The 16,597-nt window shown below is 41.4% G+C and overlaps 1 protein-coding gene across 2 annotated transcripts in view; it reads right to left on the bottom strand.

Moving 5' to 3' along the window:
• Positions 1 to 5,835: 5,835 nt before the first annotated feature.
• The window catches only part of ARMC2 (armadillo repeat containing 2), a 126,907-nt gene continuing 116,145 nt past the window's right edge, over positions 5,836 to 16,597 (bottom strand). For both annotated transcript variants that reach the window (XM_025381936.1, XM_025381935.1), the window contains 3 exons: positions 15,441 to 15,573; positions 14,607 to 14,767; positions 5,836 to 6,460 (listed from right to left, as the gene is read on the bottom strand). In XM_025381936.1, coding sequence (XP_025237721.1) covers positions 6,303 to 6,460; positions 14,607 to 14,767; positions 15,441 to 15,573 — 452 coding nt within the window. In that variant the 3' untranslated portion in view covers positions 5,836 to 6,302. The remainder of the gene's footprint in view (positions 6,461 to 14,606; positions 14,768 to 15,440; positions 15,574 to 16,597) is intronic.

The following is a 16,597-nucleotide window of genomic DNA, read 5'->3' as shown; positions in this document are numbered from 1 at the left end:
GGATCAACTCAATGAAATAAAGCAAGAAAACAAGATTAGAGAAAAAAGAATGAAAAGAAATGAACAAAGCCTGCAAGAAGTATGGGACCATGTGAAAAGACGAAATCTACGTCGATTGGTGTACCTGAAAGTGACGGGGAGAATGGAACCAAGCTGGAAAATACTCTTCAGGATATTGTTCAGGAGAACTTCCCCAATCTAGCAAGACAGGCCAACATTCAAATTCAGGAAATACAGAGAACACCACAAAGATACTCCTTGAGAAGAGCAACCCAAGACACATAATTGTCAGATTCACCAAGGTTGAAATGAAGGAAAAAATGTTAAGGGCAGCCAGAGAGAAAGGTCGGGTTATCCAAAAAGGGAAGCCCATCAGACTAACAGTGGATCTCTTGACAGAAACCCTATAAGCCAGAAGAGAGTGGGGACCAATATTCAACATTCTTAAAGAATTTTCAACCCAGAATTTCATATCCAGCCCAACTTAGCTTCGTAAGTGAATGAGAAATAAAATCCTTTACAGACAAACAAATGCCGAGAGATTTTGTCACCACTAGGCCTGCCTTACAAGAGCTCCTGAAGGAAGCACTAAACATGGAAAGGAACAACCAGTACCAGCCACTGCAAAGACATAGCAAATTGTAAAGACCATTGATGGTATGAAGAAACTGCAACAGGCAAAATAATCAGCTAGCATCATAATGACAGGATCAAATTCACATATAACAATATTAACCTTAAATGTAAACAGGCTAAATGTCCCAATTAAAAGACACAGACTGGCAAATTGGATAAAGAGTCAAGACCCATTGGTGTGCTGTATTCAGGAGACCCATCTCACATGCAAAGACACACACAGGCTCAAAATAAAGGGATGGAAGAATATTTACCAATCAAATGGAAAGCAAAAAAATAAAAAAGCAGGGACTGCAATCCTATCCTCTGATAAAACAGACTTTAAACCAATACAGGTCAAAAGAGACAAAGAAGGGCATTACATAATGGTAAAGGGATCAATGCAACAAGAAGAGCTAACTGTCCTAAATATATATGCACCAATACAGGAGCACCCAGATTCATAAAGCAAGTTCTCAGAGACCTACAAAGAGACTTAGACTCCCACACAATAATAGTTGGAGACTTTAACACCCCACTGTCAATATTAGAAAGATCAATGAGACAGAAACTTAACAAGGATATCCACCAGGACTTGAACTTAGCTCTGGACCAAGTGGACCTAATAGACATCTACAGAACTCTCCACCCCAAATCAACAGAATATACATTCTTCTCAGCACCACATCGCATTTATTCCAAAACTGACCACATAATTGGAAGTAAAACACTCCTCAGCAGATGCAAAAGAACAGAAATCATAACAAACAGTCTCTCAGACCACAGTGAAATCAAATTAGAACTCAAGATTAAGAAACTCACTCAAAACTGCACAACTATATGGAAACTGAACAACCTGCTCCTGAATGACTACTGGGTACATAACGAAATGAAGGCAGAAATAAAGATGTTCTTTGAAACCAATGAGAACAAAGACACAACATACCAGAATCTCTGGGACATATTTAAAGCAGTGTATAGAGGAAAATTTATAGCACTAAAAGTCCACAAGAGAAAACAGGAAGATCTAAATTCAACACCCTAACATCACAATTAAAATAACTAGAGAAGCAAGAGCAAACAAATTCAAAAGCTAGCAGAAGACAAGAAATAACTAAGATCAGAGCAGAACTGAAAGTGATAGAGACACAAAAAACCCTTCAAAAGATCAATGAATCCAGGACCTGGCTTTTTGAAAAGATCAACAAAACAGACCACTAGCGAGACTAATGAAGAAAAATTAGAAGAATCAAGTAGACACAATAAAAAATGGATAAAGGGGATATCACCACCGATCCTACAGAAATACAGACTACCATCAGAAAATACTATAAACACCTCTATGCATATAAACTAGAAAATCCAGAAGAAATGGATAAATTCCTGGACACATACACCCTCCCAAATCTAAACGAGGAAAAAGTCGAATCCCAGAATAGACCAATAACAAGTTCTGAAATTAAGGCAGCAATGAATAACCTACCAACTAAAAAAAGCCCAGGACCAGACGGATTCATAGCCGAATTCTACCAGAGGTACAAAGAGGAGCTGGTACCACTCCTTCTGAAACTATTCCAAACAATAGAAAAAGAGGGAATCCCCCCCTAACTCATTTTATGAGGCCAGCATCATCCTGATACCAAAACCTGGCAGAGATACAATGAAAAAAGAAAATTTCAGGCCAACATCCCTGATGAAAATCAATGGGAAAATCCTCAATAAAATACTGGCAAGCCAAATCCAGCAGCACATCAAAAAGCTTATCCACCATGATCGAGTTGGCTTCACCTCTGGGATGCAAGGCTGATTCAACAAACATAAATCAATAAACATAATTCATCACATAAACAGAACCAAAGACAAAAAACACATGATTATCTTAATAGATGAAGAAAAGGCCTTCAACAAAATTCAACAGCCCTTCATGCTAAAAACTCTCAATAAACTAGGTATTGATGGAATGTATCTCAAAATAATAAGAGCTATTTATGACAAACCCACAGCCAATATCATACTGAATGGCAAAAGCTGGAAGCATTCCCTTTGAAAACCGACACAAGACAAGGATGCCCTCTCTCACCACTCATATTCAACATAGTGTTGGAAGTTCTGGCCAGGGCAGTCAGGCAAGAGAAATAAATAAAGCATATTCAGTTAGGAAAAGAGGAAGTCAAATTGTCTCTGTTTGCAGATGACATGACTGTATATTTAGAAAACCCCATTGTCTCAGCCCAAAATCTTCTTAAGCTGATGAGCAATTTCAGCAAAGTCTCAAGATACAAAATCAATGTGCAAAAATCACAAACATTCTTATAAACCAGTAACAGACAAACAGAGAGTCAAATCGTGAGTGAACTCCCATTCACAATTGCTACAAAGGGAACAAAATACCTAGGAATACAACTTACAAGGGATGTGAAGGACCTCTTCAAGGAGAACTACAAACCACTGCTCAAGGAAGTAAGAGAGGACACAAATGAAAAAACATTCCATGCTCATGGATAAGAAGAATCAATATCGTGAAAATGGCCATACTGCCCAAAGTATTTTATAGATTCAATGCTATCGCCATCAAGCTACCACTGACTTTCTTTACAGAATTGGAGAAAACTACTTTAAATTTCATATGGAACAAAAAAAGAGCCCACATAGCCAAGACAATCCTAAGCAAAAAGAACAAAGCTGGAGGCATCACGCTACCTAACTTCAAACTATACTACAAGGCTACAGTAACAAAAAACAGCATGGTACTGGTACCAAAACAGACATATAGACCAATGGAACAGAACAGAGCCCTCAGAAATAACACTACACATCTACAACCATCTGATCTTTGACAAACCTGACAAAAACAAGCAACCGGGAAAGGATTCCCTATTTAATAAATGGTGTTGGGAAAACTGGCTAGCCATATGTAGAAAGCTGAAACTGGATCCCTTCCTTACACTTTATACAAAAATTAACTGAAGATGGATTAAAGACTTAAATGTAAGACCTAAAACCATAAAAACACTAGAAGAAAACCTAGGCAATAATACCATTCAGGACACTGGCATGGGCAAAGACTTCATGTCTAAGACACCAAAGGCAATGGCAACAAAAGCCAAAATTGACAAATGGGATCTAGTTAAAGAGCTTCAGCACAGCAAAAGAAACTATCATCAGAGTGAACAGGCAAGCTACAGAATGGGAGGAAATTTTTGCAATCTATCCATCTGACAAAGGGCTAATATCCAGAATCTACAAGGAACTTAAACAAATTTATAAGAAAAAAACAAACAACCCCATCAAAAAGTGGGCAAAGGATGTAAACAGACACTTCTCAAAAGAAGATATTTATGCAGCCAACAAACATGAGAAAAAGCTCATCATCACTGGTCATTAGAGAAATGCAAATCAAAACCACAATGAGATACCATCTCACACCAGTTAGAATGGCAATCATTAAAAAGTAAGGAAACAACAGATGCTGGAGAGGATGTGGAGAAATCAGAATGCTTTTACACTGTTGGTGGGAGTATAAATTAGTTCAACCATTGGGAAGACAGTGTGGCAATTCCTCAAGGGCCTAGAAACAGAAATACCATTTAACCCAGCAATCCCATTACTGGGTATATGCCCAAAGGATTATAAATCATTCTACTATAAAGACACATGCACATGTATGTTTACTGCAGCACTGTTCACAATAGCAAAGACTTGGAATCAACCCAAATGCCCATCAATGATAGACTGGATAAAGAAAATGTGGCATAATAATAATAAATAAATTAAAAATAAATAAATAAAAATAAAAAATAAAATTTAAATGTAATTTCGAAAAAAAAAAAAAAAAAGAAAATGTGGCACATACACACCATGGAATACTATGCAGCCATAAAAAGGGATGAGTTCATCTCCTTTGCAGGGACATGGATGAATGTGGAATCCATCATTCTCAACAAATTAACACAGGAACAGAAAACCAATGTTCTCACTCATAAGTGGGAGCTGAACAATAAGATCACATGGACACAGGGAGGGGAACATCACACACTGGGGCCCATCAGGGGATGGGGGGCTAGGGGAGGGGTAGCATTAGAAGAAATACCTAATGTAGATGATGGGTTATGGGTGCAACAACAAACCACTATGGCACATGTATACTCATGTAACAAACCTGCACATTCTGCACATGTACCCTGGAATTTAAAGTATAATAATAAAAAAAAAAAAAGAGAGAGAGAGAGAGATTATCATGCCTCAGCCTCCCAAGTAGCTGAGATTACAGGTATGTGCCATCATGCCCAGCTAATTTTTGTATTTTTAGTAGAGATGGGGTTTCACCATGTTGACTGGACTGGTCTCGAACTCACAACCTCAGGTGATATGCCTGCCTCGGCCTCCCAGAGTGTTGGGATTACAAGTGTAAGCCACCATGCCCAGCTGGTTTATTCTAACAGGCTTCAAGAACCCATTCAGTCTGGGATGCCTGCTCTCATCTCATGAGTTTTGGTGTTTTGTAGGGTGAGAAATGAGCTGTTAATAAAATCCTTTCTCCAAGCAGAGTAGTAAATTTACTTTTTGTTGTTGTTGAGATGAGGTCTCACTTTGTTGCCCAGGCTGGTCTTGAAATCCTAGCCTCATGGGATCCTCCCCTCTCAGCTCTCCAAAGTGCTGAATTACAGGTGTGAGTCAGCAAATTTATTTTTATTTCCAACTCATCTTCATTTGGCTAGTATAGGATAACAATAGTAATCTCAATCTTTTGTTTTTTAATCATTTATTCAAAGGCCGAACTCATCCTACAAAGAATGGCAAACTAAGAAAGTGCTTGGTGTTTTCAACACCCACTCCACATCATACACTGGACTGGGCCATTTGTCCATTTAATGGTTTGTTCCAAATTACACTACAGTAAAATAGATATGATTCCCATTTTACAGTTGAAGCTCAAGAAATTAAGTTACTTGCTCCAAAGGTAGCAGGGGAGAGCGTGGATTCAGATGCAGGTCTACCATTCACCTAAGCCTGCATTCTTTCTAATACATTACGTCACCTGTCAAACACGGAGAGTTACAATTAGAAGGACTGTCTTAGTCCAGTCATTTTATTTCAAATGAAAAGATAACTCTCATTTTAATCTATTTTATTTATTTAATAAACAAATGGCCCAAAGCAGTTTTCTTTAAGTTTTTCTGCTTACTCCTTCTCTTAATATGAGGACCAAAAAGGTACTGGTACCAAATGAGAACCCTTATTATTTGACGTAGTAAGAATTAGTATAGATCCTATGTTGTAACATGTTCCACTCATGTTGACTACCCTTCTTTCTATATAATCTAACAGCCTTCATTGCACAGTTCATTTAACTTATGAACACTTTAATTCCAAAACTGCTAAATCAAGATTTTAAGACTAGAACTAAATTGTTTAATAGAGAATAGAAGAAAAAGTCATTTACTTAAAAATGCATATATTTTCATCTTACATTTCTCATAACAGGAAATATAACATGTATATACGTTTTTCCATAATACCTAACAAGAAGAAATGCTTATTTTTAAAAAATACTTCGGCTACTCACTAAAACCAGTTCTTGAAAAACTTTCCATGTTTGTTAATCCTGAAAAATGTTCACATTTGTTACCAGTTCTTAAGAATGAGGGAGACGTGACTTCCTGTTTCTACTGTTCACCTGCATCACGTTAGAAAGAGGGAATGGGCAGGGGTTCTAGGAAGGTATGATGTCTCTGAATTCGGTTGAGAAGCTGCTGTGCCACAGGTTTGAATTCTGTTTCCCAGTGGAGTTTGTGATAGTTTTTTAGGTCTGGATCAAAACTGCCATCCAGTGCTAGTTCTTCATCTGTATTAGAAAAATTTAAATTACAGCATTATTTAGAAATGTAATCCTATTGCATATCATTTAATTTTGATGATATGAGTTAAACTCACCCTGGGTCACCCTTTAATACCAACGTAACACAAGATAGGATTTCAGAGAAGTTCTTTACTCTCTTCTGTTCTTTATGAATACATCATTTTATTTTATTTTATTTGGAGTGGCAGGGTCTCCATGTATTGCCCAGGCTGGTCTCCAACTCCTGACGTCAAGCAATCCTCCCACTTTGACCTCCCCACGTGCCAAAGTGCTGGGATTACAGGTGTGACCTACCTCTCCAAGCCCATTACTTTACAATTAGTATATTTTGGTATCTTAATTTAAATGGGCAATATTTTTTTCAAAAAAAATCTGGCCAGGTGTGGTGGCTCATGCCTGTAATGCCAACACATTGAGAGCCTGAGGTAGGAGAATTGCTTGAGTCCAAGAGTTCAAGATTAGCCTGAGCAACACAGTGACAGCTCAGAAAAAATAAAAAATAAAAAATAATCAGAAGATTATCTGGGCATGGGGGCATGTGCCTGTGGTCCTAGCTACTCAAGAGGCTGAGGTCAGGAGGATCGCTCGAGCACGGGAGACTGAGGCTGCAGTGGGGCATGACTGTGCCACTGCCCTCCAGCCTAAGCGACACAGCAAGACCCTGTCTCAAAAAATAAAAAATCTGAGATTGAACTGAACCTTTATTTCAACTAATTCCTTAGTTTTTTATATGTAAGTTTGTATCTAAAAGTTCGATCACAATTTCTCAGAATTACTTCCTTATGTGTACATAGAAAAGTTAATTACTTCTAAGGTTAGATACAAAAGGAATCAGGAAATCCTTTAGGAAAGTAGTTCAGTTAAATTTGACACTTTAAACTTTACTGAAACTCAGAACTTTGCTGGCTTCACAGCAGCAGGGAAGCAGTCCTTTGAAAAGACAACCTTCCAACCCCCTACTCTCTCCAAAACTGAAAATTAGGAGGCCTTGGGAATCCTAAGGAATATTAGAATCCCAGGTGAGCCCATGGATAATGCAGAAAAGAACTTGTAAGAATCAAATGCAAAAGTACAACTTCGATTTCTAATCCAAGGGCATCCTGAATTCTGGGAACACCATATATTCAATCCAAGTAGGAAGATAAATGGCCACTGAGGTTTCTGTGCTCATTGCCACAACAATTTTATGTGTTGATGTTGAGCCTCACACCCTGTGTGACAGACTTCAGAAAAGTACACTGACCTGCCAGTCAGATTAGCTCTGCCACTTCCTACATCTGTGACATGAGGCCAACTTCTTAAATGGTAACCACTAAATCCTAAAACAACCACAGATGTTGTTACTTACATTGCCAACATTTTATTTTTTTTATTTTTATTTTTTGGGGGGGGAGATGGAGTCGCACTGTGTCACCCAGGCTGGAGTGCAGTGGTGCAATCTCGGCTCACTGTAACCTCTGAATCCCAGGTTCAAGCAATTCTTCTGCCTCAGCCTCTTGAGCAGCTAGGATTACAGGCATGTGCCACCACACCCGGCTAATTTTTGTCTTTTTAGTAGAGACAGAGTTTTACCATGTTGGCCCAGCTGGTCTCCAACTCCTGACCTCAAGTGATCTGCCTGCCTTGGCCTCCCAAAGTGCTGGGATTACAGGCTTGAGCCACTGCGCCCAGCTGCCAACACTTTTTTATAGGGCCAATTAAAATCCTATTATAAAATGCTTCATGACTCTGTTGATATCAGATTTTCTATACTGAATATTTGTGTACATTCACTGTGTCCTTTGGCACTAGGGGTGTTAGTGTCACCACCCAAAATAAGATAAGGGAGTCTGGAATCCCAGTTTGTACCTTCCTCTCATCACAACCAAGTGGTCAACTATGCAGTTCTAAGATAAACTCTAAGCAGACACAAACACTTCGGCAAGGAGCTCCATAGAGACCCTGTAAGCAAACCTAGATCTCCCCACCCATGAGACAACTGGGCCCCGAGGGCAGGAGAATGCAGGCAGTGTTTGGTGCCTTCAAAGCTCTTCCTGTTTGGCTACTTCCGGACAAAAAGAGTCAGGTAGTCCCAGTGATTTCAGATTTCATTTCGTTTTTTGAGACAGAGTCTACTCGGGAGTGCAATGGCGTGATCTCGGCTCATTGCAACCTCCATGTCCCAGATTCAAGTGATCCTTGTTTCTCAGCCTCCCAAGTAGCTGGGACTACAAGCATGTGCCACCAGGCCAGGCTAATTTTTTGTGTTTTTAGTAGAGATGGGGTTTTGCCATGTTGCCCAGGCTGGTCTCGAACTTCTGACCTCAGGTGATCCACCCACCTTGGCCTCCCAAAGTGCTGGGATTACAGGTGTGAGCCACCGCACCCAGCCAGTGATTTCAGATTTCTAGACCATCTTCCTACTCACTGTTTTCCAGATTTTCTGAACATTAAACTTGTTGACAAGTGAATTCTGCTGTATAAAAATAAAATTCTGTTGTATAGAAAATGAATTCTGTTATATAGAAAATAAATTATGGACTGGGTACAGTGGCTCACGCCTATAATCCCATCACTTTGGGAGGCTGAGGCCGGTGGATCACCTGAGGTCAGGAGTTCGAGATCAGCCTTGCCAACATGATGAAACCCCATCTCTACTAAAAATACAAAAAATTAGCCGGGCATGGTGCTGGGCACCTGTAGTCCCGGCTACTTGGAAGGCTGAGGCAGGAGAATCACTTGAACCCAGGAGGCGGAGGTTGCAGTGAGCCATGGTCATGCCACTGCACTCCAGCCTAGGCAACAGAGAGAGACTCTGTCTCAAAAAAATAATAATAATAAAACAAGAAGGAAAGAAAGAAAATGAATTCTGTTGTAGAAGTCCTTCTTCCCCAAGCTGCTGGCGGCTGAGCAGTATGGCCTGTGCATGTCATAGTCCCTTCTTCCTCCCAGGGCTTTGGTTGGATTTAGTGGTTTTAGCAAAATCTCTGTTGGGTGTGTGGCTTTTTAAAATCTAATGTCAAGACCATGTTACTTGTCTTGAGGCCCAGCCTATAGTTAATCCACCCACAAACCATATTAATTCTAAATTGGGTTAGACAAGATAACAAGAATACCCAAACAGCTACAGGTTAGAGAAATGAGGTCTAAAGTTTCAAAGTAAATACAGTGACATACATTAAAAGTGCCATATCACATGGGGTATTAAATTTTGGAACTTGTACTGCAAAGAGTAGCAGACGCTGATTGAGTAAAAATTTAGATCTATGATTCAATGTTTTTTTTTAAGAGACAGAGTCTCATTCTGTCACCCAGGCTGGAATGCAGTGGTGCAATCATAGCTCACTGTAGCCTAGAATTCCTGGGCTCAAGTGATCCTCCCACCTCAATTGAGTGGCCAAGACTACAAACACAAACATCTAGCTAGTTTTTTTACTTTTAGTAGAGATGGGGTCTCACTATGTCGCACAAGCTGGTCTCAAACTCCTAGCCCCAAGTGATTCTCCTACCTCGGCCTCCCAAAGTGCTGGGATTACAGGCACGAGCCATTGCACTCAGTCTTTAATTCTTTTTAAGATTTGAATCATCATAAGTTAGAAACTGTGCGTCATAGTAAGTATTTTGCATCATGACTCTGTATACATATACCTACTTACATACAAATAAATGTTTCAAGTACAATACTTGTCCTTACTACATGTAATATATTGTGATATTTTCTTTGTTAATTCATTTTTTAAAGATGCTGGTCACAACCAACTAAATTGATTCCCTAACCTGTAGTGTGAAAAGTGCTTATTTAGATAACCAATCATTCTTAAGCTTTCTTTAGGCACAGCATGCTTCCAAATACTAAAATTTGGGGCAAAGTATTAGAAAGGATTAAAAGACCTTACAATAATCAATGATCATTACAACACAATCATTATTAGAAGTTTGTGTCCTGTAGCATCTATAAAAGCTTTCTTTACTCACTACACTATTTCCTAGCTAGCTGTTCAGCAGCAGGTGGCTGTTTAAGGGATTTATCATTGCCCTGACCATTCTCTTATAAGGTAAAGTTGTCGAATGTTCTAGGAGCACCTGATAGCTCTTCAGCATAGGTTGATATGATCCTCCAACTTGAACATGGGGCCCCACTCTACCCTTGTCACAAAACCTAAGTGCCCACTGCCACATAACTTATGATGAACATACAACAGCCTAGTGTACTTCCCATTTGCAACAATAAACTGCACACATGGTCATCAGGTGCCAGCTCCCCACAGAGGGGCTCATGGTAGACTGGAGTGCTCAGTACACCACTAAGAACTTCAGCATCAACACACTGCTTATGAGCTCATAAGACATAACTGGAATATAGTGGACAGTTTCAGACCACGTTCTTTTAAAGCCACTTTCCAGAAAGACTGTCAACATTCCAACGATGTTGATATATTACTTCTCCCTTTTTTCTAGTCACTTGGCAAGAAAAAGTTAGGTAACTTACATTACTATAGAAATTGCCATACCAGTATTTCCAAAAACAGTGCTCATACTTCAACGTGGGCCTCGGTAATTTAATAGCTCATCCTGTTTCCAAAATGGCCTGTTTTTTGTTTTTTGTTGTTGTTGTTTTGTTTTGTTTCTTAGCTATCTTTGTAAAAGAATTGAAATGCAAATATACTCTCACCCACATGCCCATTTCACTTGCAGCAGTCCCACTGCCCAGACACAGCCTGTCAGAAGTCAGGGTCTGAGTGCCCACTGCCGAGAGAAAAGCACAGCCCAGCACCCAGCCCACGAGGCCCAGTCCCCACGGTTCATGAAGAGGAGCTCTCGATCACGTGAGAAACCTGGGATGCACTGCACAGTGACTTGGCTCCCTGAGTGAACTGTGTTTATTTGCTGTTATCCATGCCACAGTCTCCCGGCAAGGGTGGGGTGGAGTAAGGGTGTTCTAGGCAACACAGGGCTAGTTGGTTGTTTTTGGATGGAAAGTCCTGCCTTTGCTACAGTATGACTTCAGGCAAGCCACTTAACTGTCCTAAAACCTACTTTCCTTATCTGTCACCTAGCTGATGGCCTCAGAGAGATCTTTCAAAAATAGAATAAACATGCTTTTAAAGGGATATAGCACTATTGAAACAAGGTACCACCATTGGTAGCCAATCCACATGCTGCTATCAAGTACCTTCTTTGTATGAGGCAATATCCTTTCCCTAAGGTGGTTCAGTTGGAAAGGGGAAATAAAACTCACAAAATAATAACACAGGATAATTACAGGACAAGTTCCACAATTCATGATTGATTGCTATATAAGAAGTCTAGATTTCCTATGACTAGACTATGACTGTGGGCTTGAGAAGCTATGTGGGAAGGGCCTGCACCTGGATAGGCAGATTGGGATGAGCAGGCAGGATATGGAAGAGAACATGTGCAAAGGCACAGAGGTGGGAAAAGCACGACCAGAAGTCCAATTTGGCTACGGAAAAGTTGGGAATGGACCACAGTCAGCCCTTCGCATCCACGGGCCACACGTCCACAGGTTCAACCAACCACAGATAGAGAATATTTGAAACAACAACAACAATAAAAAGAATACAAATAAAAATCACAGCATGACAACCATTTACAAAGCGTTCACATTGTAGGTATTATAAGTAGTCTAGAGATGGTTTAACAGGTGCAGGAAGATGTGTGTAGGTGAAATGCCGATTCTATGGCATTTTATATCAGACACTTGGGCATCTGTGTTGGTATCCGAGGGAGGCCCTGAAACCAATCTCCCCAGATACCAAGAGGTGACTGTAACAGGCAGCAGGGCCCACTGAAATGAAGTGCCTTCCAGGTACACTGCCCCTGCTGAGAAGCCAGCCATGCCCACACCTCCTTCTGATCCATCTTTGTGCCACACGGCCCCACAGTCCCACCATCCTTGTTATTTATGGCTGATTGCCGCAGACTTGGGTAACAAAGGAAACCACACGTAGCCTGTCACCGGGTAGCTGCTGCCTACGCAGGAAAGCCCTGGGCCACAGGACAGTGACTCACTGAGCCAATCGTATCTTCTCCCTGAGTGGGTGACATAGGAAAGTGCCCTGGCAACAGACACACACAGGGAGGGCAGCAAGTGGAAGCCTGGAGGTAGCTGAAGCCATGATCTAGAAGGAGCCTAGAGGGAGTAAGTGGGGAGAAAATTCTTTCCCTAACAGCGGACACAACACAGCTGCGTCTCCAGAATGGTGGAGCCCAGAGGGCGGAGCTCATGACGCCAGCGGCTGAGGGGTCACTTGGGACTCCCAGCTCCTGACTGGCTCTCTGGGAGGCTTTGAGCAGTATCTTGTTTCCTGGCTTCTTTCTTGTCTGTACACTCTTCCCTTAAGCTCCTTTGCTAACGAGAGCAAGGGCTCTCAATCCTAGCTATTATCAGACTCACCTGTGGAACTCTGAACACAGATTCTCAGCCTCATCCCAGAGCTTCTGAATCAGAATTCCTAGGGCTGGGGCCGGGAAGGTGTTTCTGGTTTTTGGGGGTTTTTAACTCCACGGCTGATTTCAATGCTCTACCACCATCGAGAACTGAATTAAGGCAACCTGAACATGCACTTCTGCTTCCTACAACCTGAGACAGTTTAATGCTCATGGAGCCAACTGTGAAGCTCAATGATTAAAAGAAAATGCTTAATTTTTTTCCTTATTGTTTTAAAACACATATACAAAATTATATTTACCTGGAAAAACCAAATTTCACATCGACCTAGCACACCCAATTCTTTCAAACAACTCCTGAGTTCCAGTTCCTGCTTAGTGGCATAGTGTTACAACACTTAAGAGCTTCCAGAGCACGTCAGCCACCTTCTGAGGACTTGCTATGTGGCCGGCTCTTTGTTTAGGCTCTTTGTACACATCTGCTCATGTATCACCCTGCAAGCTGGACATTAATTATCCTCATCTTGGAGATGATAACATATCATTTCGAAGCGGCTGAGAATCTGTGTTTTTAAAAGTTCCACAAGTGAGTCTGCTATGCAGCTAGGATTGGGAGCCTCTGCTCTGGTTGGTGAAGGAGTGTAAAGGAAAGGTGTCTAAGCTTTCTCAGGTTGTGGAGAAGTTGAACTCAAACTGTAAAAACTCAGCACCTATGGCTTCTGAGTGACCTTGAGCCTTTCCACATGGCCTCCCGGATCCAGTATGGTGGCTGGGCAGTGATGGGTACATCTCTATTTGGGAAAAAGGATTATTAAAAACACTCATTTACTGACCCAAATCATTGTTTTTAGAATTAACCCAGGATGAAAAAAAATTATTCTAAAATTATAAAAAATTTTAAATGTAAAAAATGATCCTGGCCAGGCAAGGTGGTTCCCACCAGTAATCCCAGCACTTCGGGAGGCTGAGGTGGGAGCATCGCTTGAGCCCAGGAGTTTGACACCAGCCTGGGTAACATAGTAAGACCTCATCTCTACAAAAAAAAATTTTTTTTTAATTATCTGGGCATGGTGGTATGTGTCTGTAGTCCCAGCTACTTGAGAGGCAGAGGTAGGAGGATCACTTGAGCCCAGGAGTTTAGGGCTGCAGAGAGCAGTGATCGCACCACTGCATTCCATCCTGGGTGACAGAGCAACAAGCAAAGAAAGAAACAATATTCTTTCCTTTGATTTGTATCAGTGATTTCCTTCCTTTCAAGGATATAAACCCCATTGTAATGCCAAATAGTCTCACAGGCCCTCACCCACATGACAATTAACGTAGCTAATTAAAACGTACAGCTTCATTTAAAAGCATGACTTAATTGAGTAGCTTTTAGCCATTTTTAGCCCTATTTTCTCAATTACAACAGTGTCTATATGCTTTTGAACAAGAGAAATACATTTATGCTGAGGTCTTATATTTATGCACTTTAGAGAAAATGCAAAAAAAAAAAAAAAAAAAAAAGCCACAGAAGAAATCATGATTGTATCTAATGAGTTGAAAGTCCTTCTGTCCCCATCGTAAATAGCATTCAGCCTCTTCAGATAGTTCCAAATTATAGTAATCTTTAACATACTCTTGTTGCTTATAGAAATATAGTCACCCAAATGCATACTACTATTTATCTGAACAGGTCACAGAAAAAAACTATCTCACACTCTGATAAAACTCACAGACTCACCATAGTCAAGAGCCTTACCTAAAAATGATGAGAGCAGCAGTAAGAGTGTGTTGGTGTCTTCATTTCCAAAACATGACGAAGCATTAGTGATGTTTTCACTGAAGTTCCATAAAGTTTTACAAACCAAGGAGGCCAGCTGCCAATCAGTAGGACCAAAATCTCTTAAACAATCCACTAACCTAGTAAAGTTCAAATTGAGAAGTTATTAGGTCAGAATCTGTCTTTAATATTGTTAGCATGATTATTCTTCTGTGATACGTAAGTATAATCCAGAGATCACTTAAAATAATTCCTTATTTATAAAATTAAGTGGTTACAAAGTAGCAATAATCTACTTCTGCACCTTTTTTTTTTTTTTTTTTTGAGACAGAGTCTCACTCTGTTGCCCAGGCTGAAGTGCAGTGGCATGATCTCAGCTCACTGCAACCTCGGCTCACTGCAACCTCCACTCACTGCAACCTCCGCCTCCCGGATTCAAGCAATTCTCCTGCCTCAGCCTCCCAAGTAGCTGGGATTACAGGCATGCGCTACCATGCCCAGCTAATTTTTGTCTTTTTAGTAGAGATGGGATTTCACCATGTTGGCCAGGCTGCTCTCGAACTCCCAGCCTCAAGTGATTCGCCCACCTCGGCCTCCCAAAATGCTGGGATTACAGGCGTGAGCCACCGTGCCCGGCCTATTTCTGCACCATTTTAAGTATCCAGTGGAATCTAAACTCCCTCTTCAGCCTCAGCTTAGGGGCTTCCCAATGTTGAAATCCCTTTGCCCCACAGGAATGATGAGAGGACCCAAGCTCCCGAGAACACGATGTCCTTCAAATCCCGAGTCAGTACCCTACACCTGGAAACTTACTTCTTAATGCCACCTCCTTCTTTCAGGATGACACGCTTGTCTTTATCCACAGTGAGATTGAGGAGAACACCACAGGCAGAAAAGCAGAGATCCTGATGCTGAGCATCCAGCAGCGCCATCATGAACCTGTGGACTACGAGGGAAGAGCGCAAACGCAGCCCAGTAAAAGCCCAGGGTTCCCAGCTGTCTCTTGTTTTACAGATGGTACAGGGGCAATGGGGAGTGGTTTGCAAACCCAGAATCCCTGTTAAGGGACTTAACTCATTCTTCCTAAGGCTTTATCCATCACCCGGCAGTGGGTTCCCCAATACCCACCACTCCCAGAGCCGGCTCCCCCAATCCCCAGATACTGCAACTCCTGACCCAGGCAGCAGCTGCTTCTCCACGGCAGTGAAAGAGTCCCTGCTGGTGGACATGAGGGAGCACAGGTGACACTCATCTAACTGCCAGTTGTTCTCAAGGGTTTTCCTGAACCTCCAGCAGCAACTGTCTTTAAATACACAGTCCTGGAGCGGGGAGCTGGCTCCCGGTGGGATCATTCCTGAAGTCTCCCAGGGCCACGCGTAAGACTCAGACTGCTGAAAACCAACCTGTGGCAAGGCAGGCCTTCCAGTGTAGGGCCATCTCAGGGCAGCACAGGCTCCCGCCTCTGGGGAACCAGTTTCCCTTACTCCTAGGAAATGCAACTGGGAACCGATTGTCCTGTTTTCTCATCCCTCAGCAGATGCTGAGCAAAGGGCTGGGGAAGAGTGGGTAAAGTGTGCATTCTGCCTCTCCCATGGGGCGTGCACCTGAGAGGGGCTGCCCTGTTCTAGCCCCGGCCCTGTCGACTGGGTTGGGCAGTGAGCTTGGCAGAGGCAACATCACATACATATGTGCTCTTAAGAGGCTAAAGAGTGCCCAGCAAAATGTGCAGTTATCTGTAGGTAGTGAGAGCTGGAGCATGGTTTGCTGCTGCTGCTTTTTATATCTGTATTATTGAAATTTTCCATTACGAACATGGAAGTTATGTTTTTAAAATTATTATTGTTACATGAAATATTTGAGACATACAAAGAGTCAAAGTATACTAATATTTGAGACATACAAAAATATTTGAGACATACAAAGGGTATAAACATGTGGGTACTTGCCACTCAGTTTAAGAAATAAAACAT

The sequence above is a fragment of the Theropithecus gelada genome, chromosome 4, assembly GCF_003255815.1.
Source record: "Theropithecus gelada isolate Dixy chromosome 4, Tgel_1.0, whole genome shotgun sequence".
Lineage (NCBI taxonomy): Eukaryota > Metazoa > Chordata > Mammalia > Primates > Cercopithecidae > Theropithecus > Theropithecus gelada.
Note: the sequence above shows the minus strand (reverse complement) of the source record. Positions and strands in the feature narration are given on the sequence as shown.